The sequence below is a fragment of the Lissotriton helveticus genome, chromosome 7, assembly GCF_964261635.1.
Source record: "Lissotriton helveticus chromosome 7, aLisHel1.1, whole genome shotgun sequence".
Taxonomy (NCBI): Eukaryota; Metazoa; Chordata; class Amphibia; order Caudata; family Salamandridae; genus Lissotriton; species Lissotriton helveticus.
The window spans coordinates 1,923,838,293-1,923,854,898 of NC_136068.1; the positions used below are offsets into that span (position 1 = coordinate 1,923,838,293).

Sequence of the window (16,606 nt, forward strand, 5' to 3'; positions counted from 1 at the left end):
GCTGTTACATCCATGTTTACAATGAGAATGTCAAAAACCAACCAGGGGTGTGAAGGATAACAGATCAAGTTTTACAGCTTCTATTCCTTTTCACAAAAGTAAAAAAAAAATGTCAAATGCACAAAGCTGCCAGCAGGGGAACAGCATTCAAGAAATGAACTTCTCCTTTAATATAGCAAATCCGTTCTCTTCACCGGCAGACCAAAAAAAAAAAATCGCCGGTGCCTTTAACTCAAATCGAAAAGAAGCTCTTCCCACACAGGCTTGTCTCACCATGCTGCTCCAGACTCCGAGGACACATTTTGTTGCTGCACCGCCTTCCTTCACCAGCAGGGATCCTGCATGTCAGGACTGTAAAGACAGACATGTGGATACCTTAACACTTATTTGCACCATTGGCATCAAGTCAGGCTTCTGCTCTCACCAGCTTTTTGACACCCAAATGGCACACTTACAACAAACTGTGTAAGTCTTGAGCTATAGATATGACACTGCCTTGAACTTGATGCCTCACTGCTCATCTGCTTTGCGCTGTATCTTACACGCAATGCCTCAGCACTCAGCTGCGTAGCTCTGTACCTTACACGCAATGCCTTACCGCTCAGCTGCGTAGCGCTGTACCTTACACGCTGGCCTCCGGACGCACCATCCATTACATGCAGGCCGTGACACGTGTAGGCTCTCCACTGCGCTTTATGTGCAATCCTGGCTGAAGATCGTCGCCAGAAATATGTTGTAACTTAACCAAGCATAGTCAGGAAACGGCTTAAGTAGGTTTATTAACTTCAGGCACATAGACGTCGCAGCGTCCCTTTCTGCTTAGCCTTCAGCAACTGCCACGATGGCTGAGTCGCGAGGAGTGCTGCTTCACAGAAGAACTTCGGTACAGCAAGATTCCACTGAGGCACGCGGCCCACCGACACAAGTGGAATCATAATATTATAGCCCTTTTTCTTCAGACTGCTTCAGGAGCTAAAGACCCTCTCTCTCATAAAAGATCCTTGCCCGCGGGTCAGGCGTGTAATGCAGGTGTGGGCCTTTAACACCTACTAGAGCCCTCGACAGTGGGCTATTGACTCAGCATAAAGTGCTTGTGTTATGAAGCTTCACATGGCACACAGTGTGCCACAGCATTCAATGTGTGCAACAGGAAGAGAGAACTGATGTTTTAAAGACTGATGCCCTTTGAAAGTACAGATCTTACTCACCTGAATTCTGAATATAGAACACAATTTGTAGGAAACCTGCGTTTCTGTGTTGGTCCCTCAGAGTTTTTGCCTCTTGCTGGAGCCTATATTTTTCCGTTCTTTAGAACGCCTTGTGATTTACCCTTGCTAGCCAGTCGTAAAGTACCCATGCTCCCACTTAAATTACGTGTCCATAGGCTATTTAACTTGACTATACGTCCCTAGTATGTGGTACAGAGTGTACCCAGGGTCTGTAAGTTAAATGCCACTGGTGCATTGCAGCACATATTGTGCCACCCACTACAGTGGCAGAGCAAACATGGCTTCAGGCCTACCAGTGGAGCCTGGCTGTAGCAGTGCAAAAACTGCAATTCGACCTGTCAAAATATACCCCTTTGAAAGGTCAAGACCTCCCTTTTACTTTATATTTTTTTTAAACATGTCTTTCTTGTGAGTTTTGCGTATGCACACAGGTGGCCAGAACATTAACTGAAGCACAGCTCCAAAGACAAGGCATATATCTAAACATAGAAAAGAATACAGTACTATATTTGCATACGAGTCTGCTGAATCCGTGCAGTAAACCAAGATGCTACTAGCATAATCCAGGTTGTGAAGTCACAAGAAAATTTACAGGAGAAAACATATCTCTATTTTTCAGGTGAGAAAAGAATGGGGGAAGGGAGAAGAGAGGCGAAAAATACCACGGAAAGTGTAAACAATAGATCTGCTGATCTATATAGTTGTAACTACAGACCAGAATAATAAAACTGCTATGTTTGCTTCACATTGTCATCATTCAATTCCAGAATTTACAACCTTAAAGAATGATTTGTGTCTATGTGTGCGTTTGGTCTGTTTCGGCGTGCTCCACATAGGTTTCAAGTGGGTTATAGTAATACAGTTAAGAGCGCCTGCTTGTCTTCTTTCATTCATAGGATGTGTGTCAACATTATTAGATGGATATGGGTACAAGGCCCATTTGCGATTCATGGACAAGTTGAGGAATCACTTTTCATAAATGGTAGCCAGTATTCTAGCCAGATCTTGAGGTCTGATTTAAGCAAGGATGTAGGATGGTGGGAGCATTGCGGGGGTGGTTAGACAGAATATCGGAAACAAAGATATTGTGGGACAAAATATCAGGGACAAAAATATCATGAAGGTGAGTTTCTATGGGTAAGCAACTTTTTACTTATATAACTCCACACATATGTACCTTGATGATATATATATATATCTTTCATGTACTTAGATGAGGAGTTAAGAATAGTAAATCTATACTTTGCTATTTGCACTTACCTTCTCGATATTCAATAAAGTATTAAGATCCTGCATGCCTCATGCCATGTTAGGGTGCGGGAGATTCAAGGCCGGATGCAGCGGGGAACAATTTAAGCTTGTCTGACTCCGCTCTAATACTCAGATGCAGCAACGTAAAGCAATACGTACAGTACAAAATAGAAAGGAAAGAGGAAGAATAAATAACCCAAACAGTGGGTCTGGACTAACCCCTCTGCCGCTCTGTGTTGGTCGAGCCCGACGGCTTGCGGATAAACTTATACTATTGGTGGTAGTATGGACAAAACACAACATATATACACGCATTGTGGCGTGCTACATGGGAATGTTAAACCCAAGGACTACACATGGTTTGCACAACCGAGAGCCAAATGTTTAGGGAAAGGAGATATAGCAGATAAAGGCAAAATATAAAGATCTAATAGATCTGTAACACCTGATCTCACTGTAATGGTCATTTGCGCTAACGGGCCTTGTGTAGTGTCTGCGATGTTTATTAAGCAAAGTTTCCATGATATAGTAGATGGTATGACATTGCCTCTGTGTTTCCCCTTGTTCTCCTTTTCCTCTTTCCATCACCTGTTTATTTGTGCCTTTGGGTGCAACATGCGGCGGTGCCTAATTTGTGAAAAAATATGTGCTGGGGCCCTTGTCAGGAGGTCACTGCTACGTGCACCAGCCCTTTGCTCCTGTCAGCGCCGCCTATCACAGAACCAACACAACTGCAAACATGGAACCCTGCTAGTGTGACAATTCAGTCTGTTCTAGGCTACCCAAAGCTGTAGGAATGGCTTGGAAGGCGGGTAATAGGCATTTAAGATATATTGAATGAATATCCAACTGTTGTAGTGCTCGTCCTCTATGTTAGACAAACAGCACCATCATGTGGCGGACTGTCAGAAGTGCCAGTGTTGAGAATTAAGAGCCGATGTCAAGCAAAGGAAACCACTGGCTCAAATTACACACTGTTGTGAGGCAAATAGAAAGTTTACGGGGTTTGATGGTTGGGAGGCAGGTGGTGGGCATTCTGAGAGAAGTTGTACACAGCGGCTCATTACATTGTCAGGCGGAAAATCCCTCCCTGCAGGCGGAATCTCGTTGACCGTGTCAAAACGCTACTGACCGACTCGGTCGGTTTACAATTCGCCTGACCGATTACAATGTTGGCGGTCGGACTCTAACCCGCACAATCTTTCTGAATCGGTTCTGACCGGTTCTCGGAGAATTTGTGTTGGTTGGAACTGCACTGTACAGCTCTACGGACAGCATTTCCAACAGAGCGATTTCAATGCCGATTTCCAACAGCCTTTCCGAGTCGGCCTATCCGACACAAAAAGGCTGTCGGAAACGGACTTTGAGGGCCCCTGGCAGGCCCTCCTTTATCCTGCAGCCTCTGGTTTGGGCCTGAGGGGGTACCTAAGGGACCCCCCTGTAAAGCCCTGCACTGTGTGGCAGGCACAATGGGGTTCCTGCAACAGGGTGCAGAGTTTTCCGCACACAACCCATTTCCCCGTAGGAGCCTGTGTTGTCTGGCGGAACACAGGCTCCCATCGAAGTCAACGGGACTTGGCGCAATCTGTCGGGCAGAACTGCCGACCGCGAGTCCCGATTCCGAGACGGTGTCTGCCCAACATCGTAATGAGCTCTAAAAACAGCAATAAAGCTCCTCACCTCCTATCGGGGTTCCTACCGTTACTACATAATAACTGGCAACAAACACAGGATCCGGCCATGCCTTTGACTTGAAGGCCCAAAGACATCGGATCTTGTTGTAAGAGCCTGGTTCTCGACCTCTCTTTCTCTCTTCGCACTTTGCTGCTCCTTCAGCTCGGCTTGGCCCGGCACCCAGGCAAGACCCTCATGGTATCCCTGTCCTGCCTGAAGAACAACGTGTGTCTCCTGTGAGACCCTGCATTCGCCCTGCCCAGTGAATTTGCCCAGTGAATTTGCTCCCCCTCCTCCTCCTGACTCAGCCATTTGCCATGCCTTCCCAGGATTCTGGTGATCACTCTATGGAGTCCATGCTGGAATGACAGTATCTTTGCTGTGATTGAGCTGACAACTGGCTTACTTTAATTTTAATGGCAGTCAAATTTATTCAAGGAAACAGTAGAAAAGGATATACATTAAATGTAATGCATTCAGCCTACTCAAGGATGTTATTCACTGGATTAGTTTAAATGTTACTACAGATACAGTACCATTTAAAAAAAACACAACTCAATATTTGCATTGACTGCAACTCTAATTGTACTGCTGTGCTCCGAACCAACGTTGATCAATATGGTAGGAGTGATGAACGCCATTGCAATGCCTGCAAATTGCCTGGATGTACCATGTGCACCGACACCTAGGGAAAGACGGGCACAATTGATAAAAAGATGAGATGCACCTATTGGCGATTGATGGTTTGGAATATAGGGGGTCATTACGATCCGTCCGCCATCGTATTTGATTTGGGATCGGCTGCCTACGAGGCGGCCTACCCACAATCCGAATTATAATGCGACCGCCACCGTGGCGGTCGTATTACCTATATTTTGTATTGTGGTGGGGATGCGGTTAGCAGCCCCCGTGGCAATACAAAAAATAGGGTGCAGGAATGTCCCTGCACCATGTGGCAGGCACCATGACCCTCTGAACAAGCTTCCTCCCTCGTTCAGCTGTGTGCAGGGGGTAATGGGCTATAGGACTTGGCTAGGCTTGTGCTTAGCATAAGTTCAGTATGTAAATATCACATTTAATGCCAAACTGAAGCAATACAAGTAAGAAAAGTAAAAGCAATGAAGTATGAGTATGGAGAGAACCAGATGCTGTCTCCGTCAGAGTGCTGGGATTGTCGATGGAGATGGAGGTTAGGCACTCTGCGTTGAGTCTGGGCTTCAAGTGTGGAGTTACCAGCTCTATGCTGACCCTCTGTGCAATCCTAGTCCTCTCGCTGGTTTATTTCATGTTTATTTAGTCAAGCAATAGGAGCAGCAGCACGTCTCCCACCTCGCAGCCAAGTTCTGGAACCCGCTTCCCTGCCAGCTCCAAACATCACCCTCGCTGACGGGCTTCAGGAAGAGACTCAAGACCTGGCTCCCAGGGGAAGTCCAGTAGCTCAGTGCCTGGATACCCTCACGGGTGATAAGCTGTGCTTTACAAGAACCGATTGATTGATTGATTGATTAAGGGATGTCTGTGTTGTAGTAAGCCCCACATCGTCATACTTTTCTACGGCAGAGGTAAATCTGCTGTCAGAGGGCAGAACTTTAGATTGTGCAGTGGGTCCTTGTAGCCGGGCTGATAGCTGTTGAGAAGCAAGTCCTTGCTGGCTTCTCTAGTACCTTCAGTACAGAGATTGTCAATGTTCATTCCAGTAATTTGCCCTGTTTTTCCCACCTAGGCCACCATACTTTGGAATTATCTGAGTTTACACTCTATCGTGGAATTGGGGGAGAAGTTGTTTTATGGAAATTCCAGTAAACTTTTAGGAGACTGAGCTGCAAGGTGCAATGGGGTGGCTATGTACTGTTGTACTGTTGGTCACAGAATAAACTTGAATGTCTACTTTACCCTCTCTATCCTCTGTTCGATGATTACGACATCCGTTGCTGAGCCATCTTTCTCCTGCAGAATCCACTCATTCATTCGGGCTTTGCCGTCTGGTTGAATTTTCCTGTCTCTTCCAGGTATTGGAGCCCCAACTATGCAGTCACATTTCTTGTAATATTCCTTTTGTTGGCGATGGTGATTTATTCGTATTAAAATGCCTGCATTTATAGCGACATTAACATGTGCTTACGCAATGTATGTACTGTACCTGAGTCGCGATTGGGTTGACCATAGATAATGTAGATTTTTTAAGATGGCGAATGTTCCATTTGCCATCTTTGTTTCATGCCATGTTTTTATTTGAGGAGAAGCTGTTCCCATATGAATGTGTTCTTTTTGCAAATCTTCTAAATGCGACAAGAGAACCTGCAGAGAACTGCTTGGATAAAATATATGTTGCAGATAACTGTAAATTCGAAGGACGTAAAGAGTAGACTTATTGAGTAGTATCTTAAATGGATTGGTCGTATGTGTGGGGATCATGTGCACATGTATCAAGTGTTAGAATCATGTGATTTAATGCTGCGTAGGTGATAGTTCAGATGCTCTCTCAGATGCCTTTCTGGTACCTTTCAGAGGATGTCTAGCAGAACCTAATTATCCTGTCTTCTGCCTAGAACTTCCCTGACCAGTCTCTGGCTTGGGCAGGGTACACTCTTTATGGTAGAACTAATTTTTCTTGACTTTATTTTGAGACAACTTTATAATAGTTCACTTTGCTTCAATTATTTTGAATTTCTTTGAACTACATATCGACTAATGGAACCATCAATGATCGATTTACAACTGATTTGAGGATTTAAATTTGTGACTTTGCTAATCCTTTAATAATCCTTCATGGTTTAATAATCTAAGACTCTATGGGCCAGATGTAGGTAATTTCATTTTACCGATTCTTAAATACCGAATTTTACCGATTCGGTATTTAAAAATCGGTAAATGATATGTAGATAAAAAATCGTTATTTTTTACCGATTCGGTAAAAGTCGGTATCGTACGATCGGAAAATACCGATCGGTATTTCCAATGCATTCCTATGGGCCTTTCAGTACCGATCGGTATTTTCAAAAACGTGCAGCAAACAAAAGTGAAACTTAACACAACAGCCAATCAGGTGCAACCACCCTCCCCCTTCCTACCAGGAAGTGCCTGCCCAGGCAGCTGCAACTCATTAGAAGGTTCTGGAGGCAGGCAGAGCTGAGCAGAGAGACAGAGCAGCAGGGAGAGATTAGTTTTGAGTGTAATACTGAAAGAATGGCAAGCAGCACAGAAAGCCAGAAGGCTGACAGAAAGAGAAAAATAAAGTTTAGCAACATGGAGCTGCAGGTACTAGTGGAGGAGGTGGTTAGAGTCCACACGCAACTTTTTGGAAAGCAGTCCCTCACTCTAGCTGAGTCTGCAAAACGCAAGCTCTGGCTACACATTGTTGACAGGGTGAATGCTGTGGGAGTCACCAGCAGGAGCTTGGAAGATTTAAAGAAAAGGTTCTACGACATCAGGAGCCTCACAAAGAAAAAGATGGCAGAGCTGCACAAACAGGCTGGTCTCACCGGTGGAGGCAGGAACCCAGCACCCCCCCTGACTGACCTGGAGGAGTTGGTGGCGTCAACCATCGAGCCAGACAGTGTCGTGGGACTGGGAGACGTGGACAGCTCAGCCAGAGCCAAAGCAAAAGGTAAGACGCATGCGCAGCATAACACCCCATACCAAGCAGAATCCCTTAAACCTTTGTGCACAGGCCAACCCCAGTCCAGTACTGCTAGCACTATACAGGAGCAATGTATTATGGGAAATGTAGTCAGCTAATATTAGACCATGTATAACTGAACAGACATCAGCAAGGTAGTGAAAGTAATGGCGATTAATGAAAGTTAAATGTGTAAAGATTTTATTTTAGTCACTGTGACACAGTAGCACTCAGTTGACATATGCTTATTTACACCCAGGGGCACCATCAGCCAGTCAAGTCACACCGACAACAGGGACTGAAGCAGCGAGGGAGGAGAGTGACGAGGCAGGGCCAAGCCATGTCCATGCCTCGCAGGATGAGGAGGACACAACTGCTATCACACAGGAAGAGGAGACAGTCCAGACCCCCGAGTTAGCACACTCCCCACACCTTTCCCAATCCCCTGCATTGCAATTCTCTCCTGAGACATCCCCATCAATGTTACAGGCTGCACCAGCAACCCCACCAGCCAGGAGGCGACTCATGGCCCCACTGCCAATGATGGAGGCAGCAGAAGCTGAGGCTCAAGCCACTGCACCTATGCCTCACGCTGCACTGCAGCCCAACACAGAATCTGACACCGTGCGCAGACGTCGCCGCATGCCCAGCAGTGCAGGTGGACCTGGAGATGGCACTGTATTCCGTGGGCTGGAGGGGAGCATGGTGCGCATCCAGCGCATGCAGGGCAAATATATACAGGCCTGCCACCGCCAATTCCGTGCCCTAAACCAAACAGTAGGAGAAATGGGGAAGGGCATCAGTGACATTGCACAAAGCAACAGGGACATTGTAAAATCAAATGCAGACCTGGCTGCAGGAATTACTTCTGCAATTACGCAGCTGTGCACAAAACTGGACAACATAGAGCACACAAGGCGCAGAGATGCCAGAGCAACCAATAGGGCCATGAATCGCCTCGCCACTGCCACAGCACAGCTATGCCGTAGAGGCAATAACATGCAGGAAAGCCTCACCCAGAACACGGCCGAGGTCACCAGGGGCATGGCCAGAATCACCAATGCCCTAGAGGCAATGATGATTTCTCAAACAGCACACAATCCTGCCCTGGATGTGCCTGAGGGAGAGGACAGCAGTAGCCGCAGTAGCATGGGAAGCGCTGTGGTGCAGCCCCGTAGGAGCAGCAGGCGCCCAGCTGAGCCTGCAGACCAGGAGGAAGGCAGTGGGGAACATCCCAGTGGCTCTGGGAAGCGCGCGCGAAAATGACTTTGCCAGTGGGTGGTGTAACCCAGGACATGTTGTCCCCACCTTTCTTACATTTTATTTGTTGCACTTAAGTGCTTTAACTTCGTGGCTACATATAAATACTTTTGTCACATACACAACCTGTCTGTGTCTCATTACTTACTCAGAAATAGTTGCTTGTTATTTCCTCACGTCTGTACCTGCCATCACTTGGTGTTGTGACTCCAGCAGGTTGTATGTCAGGCACAGCATTGTCGTCGTCATGATCCTCGTAGTCAGACAACTCGACCTCTGTACCCTTCCTCACAGCCAAGTTGTGCAACATGGCACAGGCAGCTATGATCTTGCAGCAGGTGGTGGGGGTATACTGCCTTGCGCCTCCACTCTTGTGAAGGCATCTAAATCTGCTCTTCCATATGCCAAAGGTCCGTTCTACCACATTGCGTGTACTTTTGTGGGCCCGGTTATACCTCCTTTGGCTGGGTGTGGAGGGGTTAAGGTAGGGAGTCAGGATAAATGAACGTAGGGCATATGCACTGTCTCCTAAAAGGGAAATGGGAATACATTACTCACATGCATACTTGTCATTCTCACTGCAATAGGTGTGGAAGGGGTCGCTGACTCTGTCTTACCTAGGAGGTATCCTTCGCCAAATTCCCCTGCTGACAGCCGTGCATAGATGCCGCTGTTCTGAAATATATAGGAGTCGTGGGTACTTCCTGGGAATTTTGCGACAAGGTCTGTGATGACGTACTTTGCATTGCAAATCACCTGGACGTTAATGGTGTGGCTTGACTTCCTATTGCGGTAAATGTATTCTGTGGCAGCAGGGGGACAAATGGGGATGTGCGTGCCATCAATGCATCCGATGATATGGGAAATCTTGCCATCTGATAGAACTCAGATTTTGTTTGTAGAAGTTCAGCATGGGTGGATGGAAAAGAAATGTAATGCTCCATCCTATGCAACATGGCGTCAAGGAATTTGTGAAAAAACCTTGAGAGGCTGCTCTGGGTCACCCCTCCCACCACAGCAACCACGCTCTGGTAGCTCCCTGACGCCAGCAGGTGGAGGCTGCACAGTACCTGTAGATGTGTTGGAATTGTATGTGCCCTTGGGGTGGGGTGCTCCAACAGTGGTTTGAGGTTCCTGATGAGCTCCATGATGATGTCTGGAGCCAACCTGTACCTTTGAAGTATCTCCTCCTCTGTGAGCATGAACAGGGTCACCCTCTGCCTGTAGACCTGCTCCTGTCTCAGCCATTCCCTCTCTCCTTCCTCCCATAGCCGTAGCCGTCTTGCTATTACATAAAATGCCGCCATTGTGCAAACTGAATTGCATTTTGGGTCCTTTTTTTATAGGCTGCACCTGGTTACCACCTGATTTGAATCCATGGTAAATACCGACTCTTAAATACCGATTTTGAGGCAAAATCGGTATTTACCGATTCGGTATATTTACCGATCGGTAACTATACCGATCGGTAAATTTACCGATCGGTAATATTACCGATCGGTACATTTTCATAATCGGTATTTTACCGATCGGTAATTTTACCGATTCGGTAAATTTACCGAATCGGCCTCTTTCCTATCACCTACATACCGAATGCTCAATACCAGTCGGTAACGGCCGAAAATCGGTATTTTCGGCCGTTACCGACCGGTATTTGGCCACCTACATCTGGCCCTGTCTTCCTTGTGGAGCCGGATGTGCTTCACGTTATTGAACTGCATTGATTCTGATGCTTAGCCTCATGTCACTCGAAGAGTGATTTGTGAACCTAAATTTGCACCAGAATTTACATGAAGGAAAATGCTCTATCATTGGCCACCTAAAAACACATGGAGTGTTGGTTGCATTTCAAAACACCAACGCCTGCAGCGATGCAGCCACAAATCACAAATGCTGCGGGACAAACCATGTCCCTCAAAAGTCACAAGGCCATGTAGTGGCAGCAACTTGCAGTGGAATACATCTTATATTCCAAGATCTATATATTGTATTTACAAACCACAGCACTATCATGTCAGCTCCACAACCTGTGCCACTCACTATGTGGTTATTTAGCATTATAAAGAATTCAAGAGTTTCAGCTCTACTATGGGAGCCAGAAATTTCCGTCTGATTGTAACAAACTCATCACTAAACTGCGTGCCATCTTGAAATATAATTTAGGTTATGAAATTACAGCCCTGTTGTACCAAGTGAATAGTGATTTTCATGCTTATGTTATTACATGTTCACCAATATCAACGTTTCAGACTGAGCATCCTTAACACAAGGGTTTTTCCCTGGACTGTTATACATTCCTCTGCCATCTGTGTGGTTGTCATTGTTTGTCTGTTACTCTTTCCTTGATTCTCAGGCATTTATAATTTCAATTTAGGATTGCAATTTTAATCTTGATTCTCACATCTACTCCGAATTCTTTCTGCCGTGCAATCAGTAAATCCACCGACTCCATTTTTGGAAATTCCTGAAGATTTGCCAATCACACAGTAGACAGAAGTATGGAGCTTTTAAAACTCATAGCCTGATTACAATGTCAGTCGGAAACTAAACCACCCGACTCCTTGTCGGAATCGGTCCGACTGACTCGTGGTCGGAGGTTCCGACCGACCGATTATGATGCTTTCGAACACCGTTCGGAAAGTCTCCCATTGAATTCAATGGGAGCCTGTGTCCCGACCGACAACACAGGCTTCCATTGAAAAAAGGGGTGGTTGCAGAAAGCCTTGTACCCTGTGGCGGGCACCCCCTGTTGCCTGTCACACTGTGCATGGTTCTTCAGTAGGGTCCCTTAGGTACCCCCACGGCCCCTAACCGAAGGCATCAGGATGGAGGGGGGCTTGCGAGGGGCCCACAGTCTGTTTCCAACAGCCTTTACCTGTTGGACTGTCCAAGTCAGAAAGGCTGTCCAAATGCGGCATTGTAATACGTCGGTCAGAAACGCTGTCCATAGAGCTGCACGGTTCGGCTTTGGCCGACTCGGAGTTTCCGAATGCCTGACAGAACCAATTTGGAATGACCAAACAGTTACCTTTACTTCGTAAACATATGTTGCGACACGGTTTAGGAATATCCGAATGCAGTTTGGAGCCATTAGACCCAGCATCGTCATCAGGCCCTTATTTGGGAGCAATGTATACTTCAAGATGGAGATCCGAATAAAAAAAAATCCTTCTTTTAAATTCATTGGGATTTGAGGAAATGATGATTTTAAAACATCTACCAAACATTGAACTTGCCGAATGTGAACTTTAAAATAAATACCAAGAAGTAAAGAAGCTTTGCATTTAACCCGGTACTGCGGTTCAGAGACAAAGAGAAAATGTTGATTCATATGTCACTGCATTACAGAGACTTTTTGCAGATTTTACATTTGAAGGCTTCACTGACCAACTTGTTTGTGACCAATTGGACAAATGAATACAGCAAAAATTGCTCTCTAAAATGAATCCATCTTCGGAAGTAACAACAAAAATGACTAAAAAAATATAGAAACCTCTCCAGGTTGAGTAAGAGAACTAAGTAATTCCAGGTTGAAGTCCATTTGTATACTTAAGCAAGAAAGGGACAGGTTTCCAAGAGAACTTGTCTCAAGTGAAAAATGTCCTTTAAAAAAAGATTTCAAACAAAGAAATGTATTTAATAATCAAAGTCATGAGAAAGGAGGAAAGTTGCATCTTGCTAAAAATATAACAAGTAGGATATGCGATAAGTTGGGTCATTTTGCCAAAGTATCGTGGGCCAAATGGAGTGGTGACAAAGTGGCAAATGGTGTACAAGAACAAGAAGATGATGATGACATTACATATTTACAAGGCAGAATGCATGAGATGGTTCTCGTGGGTGCAAATGGGAATGCACAATACAATGAACCCATTGACTGTGCTGAAGCATAAGTAGATGTTGTAGTTGGGGATAAGATCCTTCACCTATTGGAAGAATCAGGAGCAAAGATTGCCATGATAATAAGGGAGCTTTTTGAAAACACCTGGGTAAAAAGAAACTAAAGTCTTTCTGATTGGACCCCATATCATATGAGGCACAGAAAATTGGCTTTTTGGGACATTTTAAAGGCATACTTAAATTCAAGGATAGAGGAATATACAGAAAGAGGTATGTGGCCACTAATAGGTTGAACATTTTCGGTTGGTGTCACCAAGGCTTTTTTGAAATAGTACCCAAGAGCAAGAACTTGTCATTAGCTGTGGAACTTTTTAATGGGTATTAATGGTAAGCTATCCTAGAGTCTTTTCTGGAGAACTGGGAAGAATTATACAGAAGCCAGGATCCAACTCGGGCAATTCCTATCAAACATAAACGTTGAGGCGTTTCTTTAAGTGTCAGAGAGGATCTTGAAAAAGAATTGAATAATGTTTGTCTTGGGGCAACATTGAACCAATTGAATTTTCCGTTTGTTTCTCACCTTTAGTTGTAGCTTGCAAGCACATTGGTGAACTGAGAGGATGTGTCAACCTGCTTAACTTGAATGAGGAAATTTGGGTGAAGGCATATCCCTTGCTAAAATAAGTGAACTCAATGTATGTTTTGAGCCCAGAATCAAGCTATTTGACTGAATTTATTTAGCCTATTGGGTCATTCCAGTAATGTTGAATGCCATATGTATTGGCTTGGGCAGCCTCTATTTTTCAGCAGATTATGCAGCATATGCTCAAGGCTATATAAGGGGTGGCTGTATTTCAGGAGGATGTTTTGATTTATCATGCTTCAAACAGTGAGGCACATGGTTCTATACTGTACATGGTATTTGTCATTTTCCTAAAAAGCGGAGTAGTAGTCAAAAGGGGATATGTGAAATTCTTAAGCAACAGGTTGAATATATGGGACATATAGTTTATGAAAGGTGGTGTAAACTAAGACCTGGCTTTATCAAAGCCATTACGGATACTCATCCAACGAAAGATAAATATGGTTTGAAGGAATTTATGGAATTGTTAGAGTTTTATTGACATTTTATATCTGACTATGCCTCCTAAATGAGATGTTTCAGTAATTAACAAAGAGTTCTGTTTGTGTGGGATTCAGATTGTTAAAAGGCATTGGAATAGATTAAGGAGAAAACACCTGATGCTTGTGCATTGTTACCCTATGGTACTTTGAAATCATGTATCATTACAGTAGTGCATGCAAGCAACTATGGTCTGAGGGCAGCTGTTACTGAAGGAATGGATGAGCAAGAAGTGACTAAGCATTATATTATGATGAAAGGCAGAATTCCATTATTCCATAATTGACAAGTAACGAATGGCTTGTGGTTGTGTTTTGGATAAATTTCACAGTTATGTATGGTGCAGAAATGTTATTTCGAGTACTGACCACAAGCCACCGATATAGACATTGAATGGTTTGAAAGTAAGTGACTTTATCCCAAGGATTGCCAGATTAGCCTCTAGGGTTTTGCAAATTTAAATTTTAAGTTTTTCACATGCCTGGGTGAAAAATGGCAGGTCAGGCTACTGATCAACATTTCCAATTTAGGATGATGGTGAAGCGTTTTAGAATGATGAATTGAAAGATTGTCTTTTAGCTGCCACGGACCTTGAACGGGTCACTATATGTACCGATCAGGAGTGGAATGATTGCTTTTTGTCAAAAGAGGTAGGCCTAAAAACTAGAGTTTGCATGCAAGACTTCATGCCTATGTAAAGGAAGCAGTGGGGCTTTCTGTTGAGAAAGGCATTTAATGTAGGGTGACAGGATGATTCCTTCGGAGATTTTAAGGCTTAAGATAATCAAGTGTGCTCACAAGGTGCACCTGGGGTGTACCATCACCAAACCCCACAAGCTCTGCTGTGTGAGGACCAGCATTGCTTTGTGAAGCCAATATCTATAAATTCTGTGTAACCTGAGGGACACCGATGCTGTGTTGGGGTGATCTTGTAAGTGCAGTGTCCCCTGGGAACACCTGTGCTGTTTAAAGCCACAGTTTGTGATTCCCATGGGCTAGGCCTGCTTTTTGAGACTGAGTATAGATGGGAGAGCCAATGAAGGCCCCAGCCTGACTAGAGCCAAAGGTCTGTCTCTGGTTCAGGTGTGGGTTCTACTGGGACACATTATGGCCAACCTCCATCGATGGCCTTGCCATATCTCCCCTCTCAAATGCAGTGTAGACAACAAAGAACATTCAACATCCTGCGAAGGGGAGTTTGGTCCAATGCTATGCAGCCCATGGATTCAGGACAAGCAAGCTTTTGTGTAAGCCTATTCCACTGATATTATGTGGGTACCCCTAAATTAATTTCCTAAATTAGGGAGTGTAATTTAATATGAATAAAGCATTTAGGAAATGGATAACTGAGTGGACATAAATATACATGCATGTATATTTAGGGGTACCCTTCTTTGTTACACAATCAACCTATTCCTCTGATACAGCAGTTTAATGAAGACAAGTGAAGGTTTACCTACAGGCTGAGTGTAGTCCTGTTTTGACTGGGTCTAGTACTGTGATCTTTTAATGTGCATTATTGAATTTGTGCATGCCTGCCTTTTTAAAAATGTACAGAATTGAAAGCTCTTTATCATGCTCTTGTTTACACTGTTTGATTCTTCCCAACAGACTTTGGTGGTGTTTCGAAATCCCAAAGATGCGGCAGTGTCGCTGTTCCACTTCTGTAATGGTATGTCTGTCTTTCCCAGCTACAGCTCCTGGGATGAGTGTTTCGAGAACTTCATGACCGGAAAAGGTAATTTCCTTTTTCTCCAGAATGGCTGAAGAGTGTTTGAAAACCTTGTTGTCAATGGCGTTTCCAGTGGGCCCCCATGTTTAAGGGCGCGTTGCGCTGTGGGGAAGCATCGCAGCCTTCTTCCTTGTTCATTACCATGAAATGTGTAGTGTCTTGGTCGGGTTAGATAAAGAGTGGGAATGCTGTAGAACTAGCAGGAATGTGGCATGTCTGAGGTAGTCACATGTTTTGCGGTACTGCATATACTAAACAAGTTCTTGCATTTCCTTTCATTCTCTGCCACTTGCACGGTGTGGATGTGTGGGCCACATCAATGGAGACCAGTGGGATCCATTTTGGATGACCCTTGCCTGATCTTGCCCAAGGCGAAGGGACTGTGCTCTTCTACAGTGGAAGTGTTCTTGCTCACATTCCTGCTGCTGGAGGGAGGACACCTACACACTGAAGGGGGGGAGAGTAGAGAAAGAGCTCCTTTAGATATTCAAAGAGGCCATTTGGTTAGCAGGGACCTGTTGAATACCCTCAGTGAACAGTGCTATTTGGTGGATCATAGGTTTGAGGGGTGGGACCAGAGCTTCTTTTGAGCCAGTGGTTGCCGGTGGGGCCCTTCGGCACTCATATTTGGGGCCGTTGGGATCCACCGGCACTTATTTTTCCCCGGGACCAAGAGAGGGGTAAACACAAAAAAGGGACAGAAGAAGGAAGAGACGGCGGGAAACCGTTAACAAGGGAGAACGCTGGAGCCTGCAAGAGTGAGATACAGGGGCAGGGAGTGTCTGGCAGTGGATTCAAGAGGCATGAGGTGGATTCTCGACTATGCAGCCTTGGTATTCAGAGTGGGGACATTTAATAGCACCAGCCACTATCTTTTG

The 16,606-nt window shown here is 45.0% G+C and overlaps 1 protein-coding gene across 1 annotated transcript in view; it reads left to right on the forward strand.

Annotated features, from left to right (window-relative positions):
* Nucleotides 1-16,606, forward strand: part of LOC144770900 (sulfotransferase 6B1-like) — a 202,126-nt gene that overhangs the window by 72,217 nt on the left and 113,303 nt on the right. Inside the window, exon 4 of the mRNA XM_078655692.1 lies at nucleotides 15,608-15,734. Coding sequence (XP_078511818.1) covers nucleotides 15,608-15,734 — 127 coding nt within the window. The remainder of the gene's footprint in view (nucleotides 1-15,607; nucleotides 15,735-16,606) is intronic.